At 41.6% G+C, this 21,639-nt stretch overlaps 1 protein-coding gene and 1 long non-coding RNA gene across 5 annotated transcripts; one reads left to right on the plus strand and one right to left on the minus strand.

The window, feature by feature from the left end:
- The first annotated feature begins 262 nt into the window (after nucleotides 1-262).
- LOC311590539 lies at nucleotides 263-8,609 on the plus strand. The gene is made up of 5 exons (XR_014776907.1): nucleotides 263-1,347; nucleotides 3,885-4,073; nucleotides 5,996-6,027; nucleotides 6,881-7,019; nucleotides 8,482-8,609. It is a non-coding gene; the product is annotated as an uncharacterized lncRNA (long non-coding RNA).
- SLITRK3 (SLIT and NTRK like family member 3) lies at nucleotides 4,080-15,330 on the minus strand. 4 transcript variants are annotated; one of them, XM_084769630.1, is made up of 4 exons: nucleotides 14,965-15,330; nucleotides 14,677-14,730; nucleotides 13,962-14,145; nucleotides 4,080-8,961 (listed from the first exon to the last, which is right to left on the minus strand). In XM_084769630.1, exon 4 carries the CDS (start codon nucleotides 8,941-8,943, stop codon nucleotides 5,992-5,994), a length of 2,952 nt encoding a protein of 983 aa, XP_084625756.1. In that variant the 5' UTR covers nucleotides 8,944-8,961; nucleotides 13,962-14,145; nucleotides 14,677-14,730; nucleotides 14,965-15,330; the 3' UTR covers nucleotides 4,080-5,991. The 4 variants fall into 4 exon arrangements, with proteins under 4 accessions (XP_084625756.1, XP_084625755.1, XP_084625754.1 ...); XM_084769629.1 differs by having other exon boundaries at nucleotides 14,677-14,793; XM_084769628.1 differs by lacking the exon at nucleotides 14,677-14,730.
- Between the last annotated feature and the right edge of the window lie 6,309 nt (nucleotides 15,331-21,639).

A 21,639-nucleotide genomic window follows, 5' to 3' on the forward strand; every position in this document is an offset into this window, starting at 1 on the left:
GAAAAGAAAAATAGATAGAATTCCAAATGGCAATATAACATCTGGAAAATAGCACTTTAAATAGTTGGTGGTATGGCAAGTTTTTCACGTAATTTGACACTACCTTTTGAAGATTAATTAAGTCAATATTTTGGACACTATGCCAAAGGTAACAGGAATTGCAGAGGGCGGGAAACAAGCTCCAAGGTTCAGTACTTGGCTCTGTGTTTTCGTATGCATGCTGATTCTCTTTGTTTCCTAGTGACTTCACTATGTTACAGGCTTTGACTTTTCTCACCAACTGCAAATGACCTCTTCATAAGAAGTGCAGGCTGAATCATGTTCTTAGCTTAAAGACAAATGGCGCAGATATTGGGCCATTGAGGAGAGGGCTCTCATCAACCTCTGGTTTCAACACCACATTCTGTGTGCTTCCTGAGCAGACCTTTGGTGCCAAGACACCTGAGGACTTGCTCAGAATGTGGTGATGGTGAGGGGCCCTCAAGGATACTGGAAAGAACGAGCTCGGCCATGCCTTTGTCTCATATCTATTTTAAGATGCCCTATTTGCCATCCTTTAATCAGGGAATGTAATTACGGTACTAAAGCTATCTACAGTCAGTCATGATATTCCTTCATTCTAATGTAATAAAGTGCAAAAGTCATGTCTTGACCTGCTCAGGTAAGGTAAGTCTTGTTTGTTAATGTCACTTCTAATCCCAGCACTAGAGTCTGAGGCAAGAGAATCGTTTTGAGGTTAAGGCCAGTCTGGGCTACCTAGTGAGTTTAAAAACAGCTTGGTCTTCAAAGTAAGATATTATTTGAAGAAACCAAAAGAGAAAAGAGTAGAGATCATTGTAAATTGATTGAAACAAAGGGTTCAAGTTTGAATATGGTCAACATCACATGCTTTCTGGTGGGACTGACTTCATTTGATACAGTATACATTACAAACGCTATCAGTTAATTCTCTGGTAATAACTAAGCATGATATGTTTTTAAAAAATCGATTTAGCAAGGCTGGACTTTAATGTCACTGAGTGACAGTGAGGGATGACTTCTTCTATTGATGCTCATTATTCAATAGTGTTTAAAGATAAGAGTTGGGTCAAATCATAAGTTGTTCTAATGGCTCTGTGACCATACATCTATAAAGCATGCTATGAGTATTATTTTTCTATTAAAATTTTAAAGCCAATTGAATAACCACATGCGATGGAAAGAAAACAAAGCTTCTCAGAAATATACACATTATTTTCAGAAGCCAATATCAGAAACGAAAAATGGGGTAAAGCATCAACGTGGCACTAGGAGTGACTTCTATTCACAGCAATTTCTGATGTACAATCTCTTCTCTCTTTGATGCAGGTAGAAGAAAAGAATAAGAATGGCTGCCCCTGCCTATGACTGTATTTATTATTAAACATTTTTAATAATAGGAATAGTAACTGGTGTTCTAAACAGTAAGCTCTATGTATATCATAAACTGATTTTTAAGTCTCTTATATTACAACTTCACAATTTCAGTCTTGCTTTGCATTTTGATACATTTCAAAGAGCTAGTCCAATTAACGGGGTTACTAAAATTACTTTCACCTCTAGAATTTATTTTGGGGAGACAAATGGAAGAGGCAGCAAAAGCCTTCCACTTGACTTCCCTTTCATACAGATGAGAAAGAAATAAGTCCCCTCGCTGCCAATCCTTAGTTAAAATGAATCACCATTTTAAACTGAGACTTTTTTCCTCATGATTTAAATAACAAAATGAAACAAAATGGGAGTTAAAAAACTTTTCAATTCAGAAATCTTGATTACAGTTTTACTTTTTACATGTGAAGATACCCAGAGTGAAAACTTTTCATTTCATCCATTTTTTTTTTTTTTGGATGATGGCTAGAGGAAAGCAAGAAAGATAAGTGCATAAAACTGAATTCATTATACATGTAGAAAAGGCATAATTTACATATAATCCTGCATATATAAGCTATATACATGTGTATACAATGTATATACACATATAATAGTGCTAGGTATGTTTGTACACACAATTGCCGAATTTACATGGGTTATTGCTCTGATTGCTTTTAAAGGCCTGTAATACATCAGACAGAACATGTATGTAATAAATTTATTTGTAGGTATGTTCTGTTCACCTGAAATTTCATAGTTGAGGAATTTGAGTTGAGTATGAGTTACAAATGTGTATATTCAATCACTTGAGTTGGATAGTCCTTATGCCATCATTTCTCTGAACAGTGAGTTTCCTTGATTGTCGTAAGCCTGTCAGACACACCTTCTGTGGGATTTCATGGGTTTTCCCTTCATCAAGGTCATTTGGAAGAAGCCCAAATTTATTGGTGTGAACAACAAAATGGGGAAAGGACAAGTGTGTATAAATACTAGGTTTATACTGAGTGAGTCTAAGGCTGCACTAAGATGGCTGAAGGAGCATTTTTCTGCTGCTGCAGCATTGTGACTTACAGAACCCTAAACACAAGATGACAAAGCTTCCAAACTAAAATTTCCAAGTAAAAAATGAAAATTTCCAAATCAGTCATTAAGCTTTCTTTGTTATTTTCTCTCTGAACTTTTATTAAAAATATTGTATTCACCATCCTATCTTAAATAATTTTGCAATTTGATAAAATAATATCTTTCTAGTCAAAATATAAAAGCATCTACATAAATAATTCCATATAGTGATATATAACATTTGAAAACTATTCTGAATTAAACTGACCATCTGCAAAAGTTTCACACTAATCATGTCAGAGCTGAAGGGACATCACAATGCATTGTTATTTCCAAACACTATTATTGAATGTGTCAGACCTTGGTCAATCTCAGCAGCAGGACATTGCTGTGAAGGGAATTAGTTATCTATTTTGTAATAAAATGGCAATTTTGCCTTAATAAGAAATATGAAGCAGATGTTAATCCATCTTTATATTAATATGAATGGAATTCAGTGGAAATAGTATCTGTTGTTATAAATTTTAGTGCCAAATTAAAATATGTGGCAGAGGCAGGGGTAGAAACCTCCATGAAAGCAAAATATTGTCCTCTCAAATATAAAGTGTCACTCCCATATAAGTTTGTTCTCACTAAACAATTAAATTTTTTCTTCATTCATCGGTGAAATTTAAGACAGTCTTACTTCAATATATGATAAAGAAAATAGAAATATTACATCTATCAAGATATATTCTAATTTGAGTGGGTTTATGGAGACTCATTTTCCAATGTCAAAAGCACCAGGGTCCTTAGGGATGACATGTAACGTGATATGTTTAATATTCTGTGTTCCATGAATGTATGGTTTTTAGGAAGGCTTTATTAGTTTACAAAGGATCTATGTTTTTGCTCTTATTTCTTCTGTTCACCAGACTGATTGATTAGGAACAAATGGAAGGTTAATAGTCACTGTAGTTCCACCGACTTCCCAAGTCAGGTTGTAAAAAACCTATAAGAACAGTATTGTTATTTTGTTCTTTTAAAAATATCAGTAAAGAGGAAAAGCTAGAAAGAATACGGATGGTGAGATAACTGAACAAGGTGACCTGTAGGAAATCTTACCAAAAAGCCATCTGTTTTGTAACTGATGTAACTCTCCTGAATAAGGAGTGCTTCATTTCGACATTTTACTTAAAAAGACAGTAGTTAGTTTTATGGACTTTCCAAAATAGACTGAATGACTGAAGACAGAAGTTACAGATGCCATATACTACATGCAAAGAAACCCTGAAAAGCACATTTTTAGAATGATGTAGTTGTGCGTTTTATCTGTATGCACATCTACTCTGATACTTGTATGTAGTTAATGATTCTATAAACAAGTTTTGGAAATTCACTCTCCCCCCCGCCCCATCTTTTAAATACAATGTTTTACTGTATATATCACACAGCCTTGGAAACTGGTGATCTATGGGAAAATGATGTAATGTAAGGCCTCAGCGACTGGAAGTGAATTACATTCAGCATGTAATGATTATTTCTAAGGGCAGCTCGAAGGAATGCAAGCCTCACTTCACAATTCAACAGTGGCTGCGCCTGGATATCGCTGGAGCTCTGCTGCCATCTACTGGTCGACCTGGGTAAGTTCCTCTATCTCTCACGTCTTGCGTCCTAAATTTCAATTTTCTTTGGTTTTGCTCACATGAAAATGGATCATAACTTAAAGCATCTTCAGGTTAACTTTGAAACATCTTTTTAACATCATACAGAGAAATAAAACTTAATCCGAATCTAAGGTCTTATATCAAGCATTTCTAAGTCTATTCAAAATGAATGACTGGGAAAAACAACGTCCAAATGAAAATGACAGCTATCTCATATAACAGATAATTCTACAGTTTCATTGGCTTGAAGTCCTTGGCTTTTATGGAGTTTTTCATGTGCATGGAGAGTGTGGCTGTACCTCAGCTGCTGATAGATCTAATTTTAGTGTTTGTTTTTTATTTAGAGACACATGGATGCTCAATTATCTAATCGAGATTAATTCTATATTTTTTCCCTCCAGTCACTTTGCTTTCTAGCAGTCACAATCCACCTATGGAACAGTGCCTCACTGGGAAACTGAATTTAAAATTACAACCTATGAAGAACTGAAGTACATATCCAAGCCCCAATTTAATCCTGATGTGGGATATGGATAATATATAATAGTATTTATCAATATCACAGTGCATCAAACTTGTTAATCAATTAACTTTCTGTATATCAAATAAAATAAATATTTTTAAATGGGAGTACGAAAGGCATGGCATAGCTAAATTTTAAATTCAAGCTTTGTATCCTCTATATATAATGTATTATGTTTTTCAAAAAACTTTTTATTAGGAAAGCTATACCAGACGCATAATCACTATACAATGATTAAACATTACCTTTACAATTTATAATCACTGAAATTACAGAATAAATATATGCACATTTCTTTTGAATCTTTGTGTGTGAGAGAAAACATTAAAAGTGCTTCCTACAAAGCTGTTAGTGATATATACCCAGTTGCTTTTTTTATTTTTTAATATCATATATATATATATATATATAAGAAAGTGCAGATGTTCTCAAAAATCTTGGCATCAGGATGAAATGTCACAAGGAGGGTATTCAACCCTAGGTGTGTCTCCAGATGTTAAACCAAGAAGCCTTCACTGCAGTAGGATCCAGCCTCGAATGTGACTTTTCCCAGGGTGCTAGGAGATGATGCTGTGAGCTGTGAGCTGTACACTAGGAGTGAAGGGCACAGGGAGCTATGTAGAGGAAGAAATAGATCAAACCCGAACTAAGCAGATTAAGTTGCACGGGAGGAGTGTGTGTGTGTGTGTGTGTGTGTGTGTGTGTGTGTGTGTGTGTGTGTGTCTACTGCACCCAGTGTAAGCTGAGGACCTAAGTGTATGTCGGGATTTGTTGTGTTCATATGAATATGTGTGTGAGAGACAACATTGTGAGAACATTCGAGCAAGACCCGCCCCCTCCCTCCCCGTCCTGCAGTTTTCAAGCATGCAGCAAACTGCATTGTTAATACATGTACAGATTCTGTGCCATGATGGGAAAAGGAGAGAAAGCCGTAAACGCCAACCTTCCCCCTCCCTTTCAAACAAAACTGCAACTAAAGGGAAGAAAAAGTTACTGAAAATAAAGACACATTGAATTTTACTCATTTGGGATCAGTACAACGATCCCCGTTATACCCTCACACATGGCACAGTCAAAGTCTCGAGTTTCAGTATAAAAAAATAATGGTAACATTTGCTGGCAGAAGTCTGCGAAGGCACTTCATTGATTAATGATCTGAGTATGGCCCTTCCTCAAAATCGCATCTGAGAGGGGGGAGCACACTTCTGTATTCTCTAGTTATCATGCGGTTCAGTTCTGTCCTGGGCAGAGGAAATTGTAAGGGTGGAGTTATTAGGACAAGTATAATGGGAGCCGGGGATATATTTCTTTTTATTTTCCTTTTCTTTTGGAAATCAAAACAAAGCCACTAATTTATTTTTCTTCTTTCTGTTAGAACCTGTATGCTGTCTTCTCTAGAACTTCGAGGTAATCCGGCTTAGTTTGAAGTTTGGCCCTTAAGTCGAGGTAATCACTTTTAGGGGTTTGGTGGTCTGTGAAGCCCTTTCCAGCTGAGAAGAGAAGGGTTTCTTTGAGCCTGGCATCTTGCTGTAAGTCTGGGTATTGCATGCCAGGGGGGTGGACATGTAGTTCCTTTAATTTGGGCACTGTTCCATAGAGACAGTCCACAAATCCCACTGTGCATGGAGCAGGCTGTGGCCTCTCACGGTCTAGTAGCATACTGCCACCGCCACAACCTCCCCCGGGGGGAAACAGCACCACCCCGCCATTCTTCTCATGGTGGCGGAACCCAGCCAAGTCTCCCCCAGTCCCTCCACCTACACCTGAAACCCCACCAACTCCACCAACTGCCGCGTGGTGAGGGTGAGGGTGGTGATGGTTCACCGTCACTATGGTGTTGAGTTGGGAGTTGGAAACCGCCAGGGCCCACTCCTTCTCTTTTTCCAGCAAGGTCCGGTAGTTACTGTGATTCTCCTTGGGTGTTTCTGCAAACTGCTCACTTCCTAAGAGCACCTCACTCATTCCTGGTGGCTGTGTCCCAGGACCTCCACGTTCTGCAGCTGCTGTTTCCTGGGCTGCTGAGGCAGCCACTTCTTCCTCCTCTCGAGGCTTGTAGATAGGGTTGTTACACATCTGGGTAACTGGGTGAGGGATGTACTCGTACACGTGACCCACTGGAGGGGCTTTCTCCGGCGAAGACAGAGTTGGTCGACCCCCACCTCCATTCCCACCACCACTGCCCCCATTGTCCTCAAAGAGTCGGTGGCATTGCATCTGGATTCCTGTAAGGTCCACACCTTCCTGCCTCTTGCTTCTAAAGGGCAGCTTCTTCCTACGTCGACGGAGCACATAGGCAAAGAGGCCTGCAGCAACAAAGACAGCTGAGAAGAACAGAACCAGCAGGCTGAGAATCAACACGGAAAGTGGCACAGGGCCCCCGGGAGGAGAGAACTCATAAGGTGATGCACTTGTTGGTCCCCCGTTAGGGTGGTAATCTCCAGGCTGGGGTGGAGATGGCCCAAGTGGGGCAATATGCAGCATCTCTGGGCATAAAACTTCCAGCTCAATAGTGCGTACGTCACGGTGGGTGAGGTTCTCGGGGGTCCTACAGAGCACATCACCTACCACACTGACGGAGCTGATGGTTTCGATCCACTGTTTAAAGGGGACCAGGTCACAAGTGCAGTCCCAGGGATTCTCATTGAGATCTATCTGCACAATGGCATTCAAGTGTTCAAGGACGCCAGCCACCGGCAGGTAGAGGAAGTAGTTCTTCCTCAAGTTGAGCCGAGCCAAGGATGTGCCCGCAAAGGCATCAGTTGGCAGGGTCCTCAGCAAGTTATTATTGAGAAACAGCAGCTTCAAGTTGGGCATGAGGCTGAAGGCTGCAGGTTGGATTTCCCGGATGACGTTGAACTCGAAGTACAGGTAATGCAAGCTCTGTAGACCTCGGAACATACCCGGTGTCAGCTTTTCTATATCATTACCGTTGAGAAAGAGACTCTTCAGGTTGGGCAGGTTGATGAAAGCCCCATCTTGGACATAAGAAATGCGGTTGTTCCCCAGGTGCAAGAGATCCAATGAGGAAAAATTCCAAAAATCCGAGCGGTATATCTTCTGAATCAGATTGCTGCTCAGGTACAGCTTCTTGGCATTCAAGGGCCTTGGAAGGAGTTCAGAGATGTTGTTAAATCCTCTTTCTTTGCAGTTGACAGTCAAACCAAGGTCATTGATGTGCAAGTTGCACGTGCACCCAGTAGGACATATAATGGGAATGGGCGGTCTGGTCTGATAGGGGGCAATGGGAGGTTGATTTGGACCAGGGTATAAAGCCTGGGATGTAGAAGGCGGCCTGGGTGTTCTGGGCTGTTTGGTGGGTTTTGGCTGCTTGTTGGAGGACTTATATTCAACAGAAGAAGCGGTAAAATGGACCGAAGACAACATTGAGGAAGGTTTAGTTGGCCAGGCATTCTCCTTGCTTGATGATAAGTGGGGAAGGCCTAGACTGGCCTCCACCTCTGAGTCAGACATCAGCGGGCAGAGCTCTGTCTTCTTGATTTCACGGAGATCCTTCCCGTGGAAATGGAAAGGTGTCTCGCAGGTGATGTCCCCCACCAGGGCTGTGTAAGGAATTCGCTCCAGCCAGCTCTTCAGCTGTACAATCTCACAGGTACAGTTCCAAGGGTTCTCTTCCAGCTGGAGTTCCATCAGGCTCCTGCCAATGTGGTCCAGCATCCCACGGTAGAAGAGCACCTTCAACCTGTTCCCGCGTAGGTCCAGATGGGTTAAAGAAACTGCCTTAAATAAATTGGTTGGAAGCACAGGGATGAGATTATCGTTTAAGATTAGAACCCTCAGTTTACTTAGGTTCCGAAATGCCCCGCTCTCTATACGTTTAATGACATTGTAATCTGCCTGCAGGTATTCCAGACTTTCTAAGCCAAGGAAGGTGTCGTTCCTGAAGACATCTAGTTTGTTCTCGTGGAGATACAGTCTTTTTAAAATCTTAAGGCCATTAAAAGCTCCAGTTTGAATGTCCTGCAATGCATTGTTCCCAAGGTTAATGGACACAGCATTATTCAGATGAAGAAAACTATTGGTGTACAATTTTCTCATCGAATTCCTCTGAAGATACAGTTTAAAAGGTCTCGACCAGAACTCAGTAATCTGACTAATGTTTGTAAATCCTTTGCTGTCACAATGTATGTGAAAGAGGCTTTCTTTAACTTCACAGTAGCATGGATCAAAACAGGGCTCATCTATTTCCTCTGAGTCCTCAATCAGGGGAATTGGGGTAGTCCATCCTAGAGCGATTGTGCTTAGAAGAATTATCCACAGCATCCTCCCTCTGTGAAGCATCTCAGCTATGGCTGGCTTCATCATTCGTGGTTGATTATAAAACTGCAACAGAAATAAAGATGCAGATTTTTTAGCTTTTGTACTATTTTAATTGAATCCTACGTCTTTTCTTTTTTTAAAGAGTGGTATGAAAACATTAGCAGGTATCAAACTGATGCTTGAACTGAGGCAGCAACATGTTTAATGTTTAAAGTGTGCCCTGTATTTTCAATTTAAGAGACTCTGACATATTGCAACATGCAATGACATTTTCCTGAACCAAACCCTGTTCAGTGTTATATGACAAGAACAAAAGCAGCTTGAACTGAATTCCCATAAAAACCAACAGAATCGGAACCCTGACTCGGCCTTATGCTAATAGAGAGGTTTAGCCATAAAGGCAATGGCTTAGTCATTATAGTTACTTGCTTCTTTAACCTAAGATTTGCCATTATAATCTTGTTGAAATTCATAAGATGATTTCCCCCCCAATTTTATACATTTATTATTTTAAGAAGACACATGGTATAACCAAAAGATATTAAAGAATATGAAGAAAGGTGAACCTATTGCAAAAGATTAGATCTTGAGATGTGAAAAAAATAGTTACAAAAACCATAAGGCTTCTTTTAAGAAATCATGAGAAGCTATTTAATTCCCATGTGCCCGCTTCCATACTCAACCCCTAACCTTTTTTTTTTTTTTTTTTGCAAGCACAGAAAAAGTAAGTATCCTTTAGTTAAATAAATAATTTTCACATATATTATCATCTGGCTGTTTAAAACATTAGAGTGATGAGATTTTCTGAAGAACAGGCCCATGCAATTGTCAGAGCTAAAGATAGTGACAGCTAAAGGTCGCTAAGCCTGGGAGTGTCTGAAGCAAAAACACTTGCAAGAGCTTAGTTTGGAGTGAGAATCTGTGCCTTGGAGATCAAGTGAGGAACCATAAAAAGCTTTAAGGGGAGGCATCTGCTTAGAGGAGAAATTGGTACTTAAAGCCTGTAATGGGTGGAAACCTCAATTCTTGCTGACGAAATTATCACATGAAATTATCTAGCACGTGAAAGCATTTTAGAAGAGACATTTATTCTTTCACTGAGGGGAGCTGAATTCAGTGTTCTGTTCTGGAAACGTACAGTGCCTTCATCAAAGGTTTCCTTGCTTTGCTGAGTGTCATCAACTTTTGAAACTGTGAACATAAATACATTAGAATATTTCAGTTTCATTGCATTGGTATTCCCAAGTCAGTGAAATATCAATAGAATGTGAATGGTTGATTTTAATCAATAAAAATAAATCAGAGTCTCCAACGTATGTCTTCTTCACACAGGACATGTATATCAAGAAACTGTTTGTTAATGTGAAACCCAAGGAGCAGAGGGAGGTAATTTATAGGGAAAGTGGGCAGAATTTATCTTTACATTCCACTAGCATATCATGAACACAGCTGCAAGGAGAAACTCTTGAGAAAGCAAAGTGGAATCTGCCTCCGGCATGTAATAGTCAATTTTTAGAAACAATTAAATGAAAAAGAGACAGAGAAAACAGACGAGGATTCACTGCAGCATCAGTAAGTCTTCCCTTGGCTTCCTTGTAAACTATTAGACTCTACTTACATTCCTCCTCATCATTTCTAGAAAATGTTTTTTCTTGAGTTTTACACCTCTGGGCTTTAGGTAAACAGGCGAAACCAGATTATCTTTGACTTACCTATTTTGTAGGAGATTTTGATTTGGGTTTTGATTTTTGTTTCTCAGCACTGAGTATAGAAAAGAATAAACAAAACAAAACAAAACAAAAACTAACCACGAAGACATCAAAGCTTGAGTTTAAGGATTCTCTCTTGTCCAGTCTCCGCTTGCTGAAGCTGAATCTAAATCTAGGGGGGCTAAGTTAGAGGGGGTAGGCCCTAAAAAATAAATTAAAAAGCCAGCTTGAGACGTGCTGAGAATGCAATGGACTCTTCAATGGGCTTCTTTAGGATGCAGGACTGGCGCTTGGCACCCTCAATAAAGGAGGGAGGAGATGGAGCTGCAGCAGGCTTCCAGCTCCGCTGCTGCTAAGCAAGCGGGAGAGCCGCCTCTATAGCTGCTCTGTAGCTGTTCTCCTCGGTAACCCTATACACCGTTGGCCACCAAGGGGGACGGCATGCTCAAATCACATTGCAGGATTTGGACTTCTTTTGCCCTTTTTTTGTTTGTTTGTTTGTTTGGTTTTTTTTTTTTTTAACGTGTGCTGAACAGCCTCCAGCGTTTCACGTCATGAAAGCGGGCTCCAAGAAAGGGAGCACGCTTAGCCTTTGGTCGGGAGCGAGCACTAAGAAGCCCTGACTATACAATTGTGTGTGTGTGTGTGTGTGTGTGTGTGTGTGTGTGTGTGTGTGTGTGCACAAGTGCGCGCGCACATGCGCGTGCTCGAGGAAGCAAGAAGGGGAGCTAAAAGAAGTAAAACCGTCAGTGGTATAGACGTTCAAAAGAATAAAGCAAAACCGAGAAAGAGGAGGAGAGCACCTGAAGGAAACATTCCTCTGGGGGAAGGACCTGCGCCAGGCTGGGGTCCAGTTCCAGCCCCTGGACCTTTGCTTTCTAGTTAATCTCTCCAGTGGGGAGAGAGGGTTTGGAACAGGAAACCCTTCTTGGAATGAGCCTTTTTTTTTTTTTTTCAGAGACTTCCCCTTCAGGGGCCAGGATGAGCTAGATACTCAATCCGGCAGGTGGAAGAGCTGAGTCTCCCTGCCTCTGCCTGGGTGTCCCAAATAAAATCTCAAGCATCCTCAGCGACTTGGACAGACTTTCTCCCTGCATTTTGCTTCGATCCCTTTGCACCAGAATCAGTTTGTTGCTGCCCAAAGCCTTCAGTTGCCATTGAATCCAACAGCCATGCATTTCTTTCCAACTTTCTGCTCTTCCTTCCTTCCTTTCTCCTTTCCATCTTTCCATTCTTCGTTCTCTCTCTCTCTCTCTCTCTCTCTCTCTCTCTCTCTCTCTCTCTCTCTCCTTCCCTCCTTCCTTCTATTTCTATTTCTCCCCCATTCCTTCCCTTTATCATGCCTTCTTCCCATCTAGCTCCACTAATGGGTTGGGGGGCGGGGGTTCTGGTGATGAAACTTGAATAGCAATGGGGAAATTCACACTCTCTGGAGACCTCAGGGGTGGGAGATTTCTGGCATTGGTTTGCTTCCTTTACTTCCTCCTGCTTCTCTCTTCTCCTCTTCCAACGTCTTTGTTCCTCTCCCTCTCTCCTCTTTCCTTTCTACTATTCCCAAAAGGGAATATCCACATAATGGGTATCCACATGAGAGGTCACTGAAGGAAGATTTGACAGAGTAGAAGCAACCATCTTTCTCCCACAGACTCCCTCTAAAATGAGTTTTCAAAGGCCCTATATGCTAAGAGGGAGCACAACTTGATGGTGAAACTGGGAAGTGCCAACCAAAGCAGCAAAAGGATGTGCTAAATGGGAACTGTGCAGTGTACCCAGAATGCAGGACACCTTCCCCCATCCTATCACTAGGTCTGGGGTTGGGGGCAGTTTTCTTGGCTGCTAAATAACTGAACTCTCTTGCCAGGGCCTCCAAGTTAGCAGGTGGAGAAGATGATTTCCTTAAGGCATGTTTACAAAACCAAATTGAAGAAGGAGAAGCAGAAGAAGAGGAGGAGGAGGAAGTAGGAGGAAGAAGAAAGGAGAATAAGAGGAGGAAGAGGAGGAGGAGGAGAAGGAGGAGGAGGAGGAGGAGGAGGAGGAGGAGGAAGAAGAAGAAGAAGAAGAAGAAGAAGAAGAAGAAGAAGAAGGGCATAGGAATGAATTTCTTACCACTTTAAAATCTATTTCATGTAGTTCAGCAAAACGTTCCTTACAAGTCAGTCGGAGATCTAAATGACAGCTTACATTAAAAACACCCATGCATCTGTCCATTGCCCTACAGCAACTAAGATTGGAAACAGCTATCAGATTCAATAAGAAGGCTAGTAGATTCTCAGACATCCTGCACCCTTCACATCCCAGACCCACCCTTTTCTCAGAGAGATACCCACCTGGAAACAAGCTTGTGCTCAGGACAGAGCACTTCCACCTCCCCCCCCCCCAGTACCCCTAGCCAACCACCTTGGCCACCCAGCCTGCAAAGACAGCAGCTGTTTCAGGGATCCTGTGAGAAGCCAGGCTCTAATGGAATGAATGGGTAATCAGAAAGCTGTCCTGGGCTTTCCAATCATGGGAAAGGGCCTCTGCAGCCCTGTTCCAGTGGTCTATAGAACTACAGCCCTAAGGGCTGGACTTTGGCCATATCCTAAAGGCCCTTTTCTTTATTTTAGCATAGCATGTCAAAAGGGTTGGAAGGGCTCTGAAAGTTAGGGGATGCTGGGCCCTTGAGCTGGTTTCTTCTGCGTCCTGCTGGGAGCGCAGGCACCATTTATTTGTCCAGAGAAGGACAAGAAGCTCTTTCTACCCAAGGAGCCCTTTCCCACTTCCCCCTCCTCACGGCTCCCCCTTCATTCCAGATCTAAGATTAAATATTCCAATATGGAAGCGAAACGATCTCCCTGGAACAAATAATTAAAATGCTGCATCATTCATTTTCTGAAGAGCTATGAGGCTTCTATAGAATCTTTTTTAATCCGCTCCCGGCAGGCGAGGCACAAAACGTGTCTGTTTAGGAAAAAAAATTATACATATATATATATATATATATATATATATATATATATATATATATATACACATATACCCGTTTTCCTTGTTCCTTGTGTCTCTTAAAATACAACCCAGCGCTCCACGGGGGGAGGGGTTCTCCCCTTGGCCACCTGGCCTATATGTTAGAGTTAAGATTTCTTTCCCCTGAAGAAGGGGTTTGAGGTTATATTAGTCTCCGGAAGCCCCCCTTTTCGCCAATGTCCTTATATCTAGCAGATCCAATTCTTTAAAAAAAAAAACAAAAACCTAGCACCTGTGAGTGTACAAAAAAATCCAACGGCCAAAGTCTATGCTTTCTACAGCACACATCCTACATATGAGACACACTGATTTCAATCAGGCAAAGTAGGAACCGATAGCGACGAATACCTATGGTGCAGAGCGCTCAGGATCTCCGAGGTTCGCTCCGAGGGGCTTCCCAGCGGGAGGGGCAAACTCTCCGCGAGGCTGCATTGTATCCGTCATTCTGTCGTCCAAGAGCTTCCCCTCTTCCAGGCACCAACTTTCAGAAAGGCTACCAAATCACGCTTGTAATCCTTTTAGAGTGGTCAACCTTTGAGATTTAAAGGGAAATGGTCGCTGCATAACGATGGGAGAGCCAGGAGCGCACCCCAGAGCGGTGATGCTGGCGACCGTGGGCTCAGGACCACAGCTCTCTGTGCTTGCCCGGGATGGCAAGCCGACTGTATGAGTGTCCCAGGACCAGGATCCTCTGATCGAAATTCTTGGTGCTCTCCCTTCAGTGGCGAGCTCCCTGGTTCCCGGGAGCCCGTGTTCCTTTCTGGATTTCTCTTTCTCTGTTTCTCGCTGAAGGATTGTCTCTCTCACAGCGCAATCCCTGCCTGCGGCCTCGGTCTACACGAGGAGATACAGCAAGCCCTTGCCTTTCCCGAGTGCCTTTGCTCTTTGCCCTTTGGATGGGTGGGAGTGGGGGTGGGTGGCATGGAGATGAGCGAAGACAGGGTGGGGAGAGACGGAAAAGAGGCAGGAAGGGGGCGACTAGATCTCAGATCCCAGCATTGGTCAGGTGGCGGGGTGGGGGGTGGGGGTGAGGACACAGATACAACAGTATGGCTGTACACACCACATTGCACTTGGCGTTGGGAAATCTCAGGCAGAACACGAAGGCGATGCGATCCTGTTGACGGAGGGAGTGTAGTCCCCTGACAGCCCACCATTCATGCACCCTCACTTCTCCAGCCTGAGGACAGAGGGAGGTGGGCAGAGGAGCGGGGCGAGCATTCCAGGCCAAGGAGACGCTCCCGGCGGCAGCGACTGTGGCGGCGACCGCATCTTTTTAAGACTGACCTGCTTTAAAAGTACCGCTTTGATGGCCTAGGAAATAACTAAAATCAGATTACACATTACTTACCAAATGTCTGCCTCTAACTGGGAGCGCCAGGTCGGGGACTAGAAGGCAATATAGAAAACGCAGGGCTGGAACCCGAATGCAAAGCCATCAGCCGCCCCCAAATAGCGCACCGAGGGAGCGGCGCTCGGGAGCCCCCAGATCAGCCCATCGCTGGATCCTCCGCCAGCTTGTCCCCCCGCACCCCCGGCCCCTCCTCCGCGCCAACTGTGTAAATCAGCCGCCGCAGTCCTCTCGCCGCGCATCGCAGGCAAATCCCTGCTTAGGAAGCAAGTGATTCTCTCTCTCTCTCTCTCTCTCTCTCTCTCTCTCTCTCTCTCTCTCTCTCTCTCTCTCTCTCTCTCTCTCTCTCTCTCCTTCTCTCTCTCTCCCCCCTTTCTATTTATTGGGCACAATTTGCCAGCTCCACTAAGAGAGATCCTGTCAGGAAGTCAGCATTCTGTATCTGTGGATTGATTTTCAACTTTTGCAAATGAGAGATGGCTGTTTGGAAAATTACAGCCCAAACTGAAGGGGGTGGGGTGGGGGAGATGAGCAAATTAAGAACATATGAACTGTATAGGAGGCGACTTCGTTGAATGCCTATAAGGAGCTATTCCAAGTGGTTGTGGAAATCACCAACAGTCATGTCACATAGGTGGCAATCTGAAAGTACACAGATTTCCTCATCTCTTTGTACTTACTAATGTGTGGGTATGGTGGGGTGGAGTGATGAAGTTGTAACACGGCTGGAGGGGGTGGGGATTTGAGAGAGAGGCACCAGATACCAATTCGTGACAAAAGAGATGAGGACATTAGAAAGATCCTTGCACACACGTGGAAGAGCTCCAGGATCCAGAGGACCACTGCCCCCACTGCAGTCTTGCTTGTGCTGCCGAGCTCACAGCTCCTCCATCCAATCTGCAGTGCAAACCAACGCAGTTCTCTTTAATAGATCCTGTTCATAGGCGCTGGAGAAAGGACAGCATTCCCACTAACTCCCAACATGGATAGGGTGAGTTCTGTGCCAAACATCTCTGTGCTTCTCACCATTCCTTCTAGATGTGAAAACACTGAATTGCCAAAAAAAAAAAAAAAAAAAAAACACAAACAAAAACAAAAACAAAAACAAAACAAAACAAAACCAAAAAAAACCCCACAAAAAAACAAATGAAATTATGTATGTACTATCATTGTAAGCATAAAATGAACCTACCACTGTTTTCAGAAGTTTTTAATGGGAAATTCAGCTTACCTCTTGAAAAAAAAAAGCAGAATTTCTTTTTTTCTTTTTTTTTAAATTTTTATTAATTTATTCTTGTTACATCTCAATGGTTATCCCATTTCTTGTATCCTCCCATTCTTCCCTCCCTCCCATTTTCCCCTTACTCCCCTCCCCTATGACTGTGACTGAGGGGGACCTCCTCCCCCTGTATATGCTCATAGGGTATCAAGTCTCTTCTTGGTAACCTGCTGTCCTTCCTCTGAGTGCCACCAGGTCTCCCCCTCTATGGAAACCTACAAGTAGAACTTTCTTTTAAGTTATACATTGACAACCTTTATGACACAGATATGGAGATACTTTGCCCCTTGTATTATAGGGTTTTGTTCATTTTTCTGCTTTACAGGCATATACAATCATAGTCTAGTGCCCATATTACTATCATTAGAAAGGAGAGAATAAATTGGTCGTTTCCAGAAAGAATGCCCTGTTCAGCTTTCTGGCACACAGTTGATTCAGTGTGGTAACCATGTTGGAATTCTGTAAAGTGGCAGTTCAGAATGTCATACTTACAATGTTTCAGTTTGTTCTTCAAAATACTCAATGTCCTTTAAGATTATTAATGAAGTGCCTTCAGTGACCCAGAACATGACCAAAGCACTGTGACATCAAGCCTGTTCTTTTTAAACATAGTGTTTCAGTTTTATGGGGCAAAATCCAAACTTCTTTCAAGTGTTTTCTAGGTCAATAATGCCTTCTTTGTCAGTCTTCTGTGTATGAAGATTTGGGTGTGGAAGGGATATTTGTCATAGCAGTTTCCCTAATGAGATTTCCAAATTGGGTTTCAAAGAGATTTATCCAGGAAAGGTGGCCAACAGACTGTATCCATGTTTAAAAAAAAAAAAAAAAAAAATTCAAGTTTAAGCAAAACCAAGGTGCTGTATTAGGCTAACTGAGGAGTCAAGGGAAGATTCAGGCCTTGTTGTGTGGTTGCACAACTCCTGGGGCTGCCATATTCCGCATAGGCAAGTGTGAAATCACACACCAGCCTCTTTGCTCAGGGTCAGGGAATATAACCCTGAAGGAACTTCAAAGCATCCTTTCTAAATTAGCTAACTTTCTTTGACTTTGGGATCTGTTTTCACCTTATTTTTATTTTATTTTATTTATTTATTTATTTATTTTTTTTTGATGAGAAAACTTCAAATATGTTGGAGTTGAGGAACAGCCACACAAACCACTCAGACACCAATCTAGGTTACATATGGATGGTTTATTGAATACACATCCCAATACCAATCTCAATCAGGGACACAGAATGTGTTGGGAATGTAAACTGTGACTTTGAGTGTTTCTCAGAGTTAGCTTACAAAGGAAAAAAAGGGTAATTAGCAGAACAAGGTGGTCAGCTCTGACCCAAGTTATTTTTGTTAGCTAGACAAACAATACTAGCCAATCTTGAAAGTGTGCATGGCAGGTAGGCCATGGGGAATTTCCAGGAACAGCAAGGCCACAAAGTCTCTCACTGAACATAAACATAGCTGATGGTCAACTTGACCTTTCTACAGAGATTATTTTACATCAGCAACAAGCTGAGATGATGTGTCTGGTAGGCCTGAAACAAATATGGCTACAGTTACATTAAAGGGACAGATTTTCAGAAAAGGTAAAGTGGGTCTTAACAAAATATACTTACATATTTATTGGCTATAAGGACTATTGTAAAGTTGAATTAATATAATGGGCTGATAGTATTAAACATGCACACTACCAGCACAAATATTTCAGAATATATTTTTTAAATGTGTGGAATAAAATACCTTTCATGTGTCTTTCTTCTGTATTGTGACTTTGAGTGTTTATTACAAAGATATTTGTTCCTTTAGCTATAGCTTTACTTAATGAATTATTCACACTGAGGAAAGAAGAAATCTCCATTTTAGAAAATATGATATTTTTATTGATGATGTAATAGCAAGTAAAAGTAGAACATAAAACAATATATAGGATGTAGTTAATTTTCATACCAACCCAAAAGCCATATAATTCTAGCTATCAAAATTTTAAGACATAAAGATGATACATTTTTGAATAATTGTCTTTTAAATATTCTGTCATTTTATTGAGGAAAACAATGGAATTAAGATGAATAGCAATGACATATTTTCTTGGCTAACATATTTTATTCGGTCTGATGGTATAATACAAACAAATATCTTGATATATGAAACACTGATGAAGTAGGATCTGGATGGTTTATTGTGCAAAGGAATACTTCCTCCTAATGCTCTTGTAACCTACACATGATCATCTTTGGAATGTCACAGCATGCCTGATTATATATTGTATGTTGTAATGAACATGTTGTGCTCATGTTTTTTAAGGTATTATGCAAACAAACCTAAAGCATACCACTTTTTTTTTATTTGTACAACCTAAGCAATTTTGCACACTAAGTGAGAGAATAGCTAACTGCAACTTTATTGGAGCTACCACTATTGAAACAACTGAAAAGGCAATTATGAACAATGTTTTAAATGAGAATATAATCTGAAAAAATTAAACAAATATAAATGTGAGAGACAGAATTGTTATTGAAATCAGTATTTAATGAACTAATTTGAGGAACTGAACAGTCCATGCTGAGGCCTAAATAGAGAAGTGCTTAGTGTGCATATCTCTCTATACCTTCACGATGAGCACTTGGAAATATCTTTAAAGGGCCAAAAAAATTCACCCTTCCTTTTCCTCAAAAGTATTTAATGAAAATTTAGTGAACATTTAGCATATATTTGTATTTGGTAGCTGTATTACCAATTTAATGGGTAAACCTAATTGTGGAGAAATTGTTATATGTTCAATTACTCATTTATCCTTTAGAATCTAACTAAAGAATACACACACACACACACACACACACACACACACACACACACACACAGAGAGAGAGAGAGAGAGAGAGAGAGAGAGAGAGAGAGAGAGAGAGAGAGAATCTCAATACTTGATAGGCTTCCACTAATAAAAATATGTTTGTTTGTTTTTTTATAAGTAAACAGGTGTTTCAATTTGAAAGAGTAGTTGAACTCTTCCAAGACAACCACATATTGTCCATGCAGTTTGGCTCATGCCACAGTGTACTGGTGAATGTTAAATGCCAACTCAAAGAATTAGTTTTCTCCTAAACATCTGTGTATTCTGAGGATCAAATTGAGATCATCAACTTGATAGCAAGTGGTCTTCCCCACTGATGAGCCATCTTACCAACCCCTGATAGTGGTTTTATAGAACCATATAGTAATTTTAAGGGGACTTGAAAGAAAGACCTATCTCTCTGGTTCCCAAGCTAGGAGTTGAAACCACTTTAGGGTAGCATATCAGATCTCCTGCATATCATATATTTACATTATGATTCATAACAATAGCAACATTACAACGAAAAAATAACTTTATGACCGAGGGTCACCATAGCACGAGGAACATGTATTATTACCACATCATGCATGAAAAGGGTCATAGCATTAAGAATGTTGAGAATAAACCAATTATGCAATATTTGAATCTGTACTTTAATATCTGAAGTCAAGTTATTATCAAGACAATGCTTTAACTGTTGCCAATGGAGTATAGCTCAGTGCATTTCAAGACATCTCACTTTAGAACATATTTAACTAATAGAAATTATTTTCTGTTTTACTGAAAATACATCCTTTTCTCATACAATATACCCTGAATATAGTTTTCCATGCCTTTATCCCCTCCTGGGCCACCCATCTAGATGCCACCTCGCACCTAGATCCACTTCTTTCTGTCTTCCATTGGAAAAGTACAGGCTTCTAAGAGATAACAAAACATAGCAAAATAAAATATAATAAGATAAAATATACCCCTCCTGAGTATATACCGAAAAGACACTCCACCATACAACATGGACACTTGCTTAAGTATGTTCATAGCAGCTGTACTTGTAATAGGCAGAATATGATTGCAACCTAGATGTCCCTCAACTGAAGAATCGATACAGAAACCGTGGTATATTTACACAATGGAATACTACTCAGCTATTAAAAACAAAGAAATCACGAAATTTTCAGGCAGATGGATGTGACGAGAAAAGATCATCCCGAGTGAGGTAACCCAGACTCAGAAAGCCACACGTGTTATGTACTCACTTATAAGTGGATTTAGTCATATAGTACATGACTAACATACTACAATGCACAGACCCAAAGAAGATAAGTAGCAAGGAGGATGCTTAAATCTCACTTAGGATGGGAAATTGAATACAGGGGTAGTGGCTGAAAAGAGGGAACAAAGAGATATGAGGATAGAAATCAGAGCTGGAGAGAGAGGGGACAGGAGGATAAAGGCCTATAGAGAAAAAAGAAACTGTGGGCAGGCATGGGGGACATCTCTATAACAAGCTGGAGACCTAACTTATTCTGGGTAGGGATGCAGAGGGACTCTAGCAGAGACTCCTAGTAGTATGGACTGCAGAGACTGAAGTGGACACGCTCTAACTAGACAAGTCTCCTAGTAGAGGAAGGAGATCACCAACCCACCTATAAAAGGTTGGACCCAAAGTTCACTCTGCCTACAAGATATGTAGGGATAAAGATAGAGCAGATATAGTAGAGATTGAGGGAGAGTCCAGCCAATGCCTAGCCCAACCCAAGACCCATCTCATGGGAGAGAACCAAGCCCTGACACTGCTAAAGATATTCTGCTACGCTTGCACACAGGAGCTTGCACACAGGAGGCTCCACCAAGCAGCACCTTGAAACAGATGCTGAGACTCACAGCCAACCACTGGCCAATGCATAGGGAGACTTGTGGGAAAGTAGAGGGAAGGAGAAAATGACGTGGAGGTGACAGGAGCTTCACAAGAAGACCAAACGAGCCTAATGTCCAGGGCCAAGAGGAGCCTGTGAGACTGCAGCACCAATCATGGACCATGCATGTGTGGGCCTTGGCCCTCTACAAAGATGTAGCTCATGGGCAGCTCAGGCTTCATGTGGATCCTCTAGTAAGGGGAGCAGGTGCTCTCTCTGACATGGACTACCTTGCCAGCTTTTCATTTACTTCCCCTTAGCAAGATTGACTTGCCAGGCCACTGTGAAAGAGGACAAGCTATATCCTGATAGGACTTCATCAGCTGGAATTGATGGGAAGGAGGGCTTCCCTTTTCTAAGGAGTTGAGGAAGGGATCAGAGAGAGGGAGAGAGGAAAGAACTGGGAGCTGAGAAGGAGAGTGGGATATGACTTTCACGTACTCTGGTGCCTCATATTTGACCATGTCCCCTGGATGAGGAGACCTGGTGGCACTCAGAGAAAGGATAGCAGGCTACCAAGAAGAGACTGATACCCTATGATCATATACAGGGGGAGGAATTCCCACTCAGGCACAGTCATAGGGGAGGGGAGTAAGGGGAAAATGGGAGGGAAGGAGGAATGGGAGGATACAAGGGATGGGATAACCA

The sequence above is a fragment of the Acomys minous genome (assembly GCF_964271855.1).
Source record: "Acomys minous genome assembly, chromosome: 19".
NCBI classification, from domain to species: Eukaryota; Metazoa; Chordata; class Mammalia; order Rodentia; family Muridae; genus Acomys; species Acomys minous.

What these genes read in the sequence shown, in the direction of transcription:
- SLITRK3 (XM_084769631.1), bottom strand. Translation starts at nt 8,943, where the DNA reads ATGATGAAGCCAGCCATAGCTGAGATGCTTCACAGAGGGAGGATGCTG.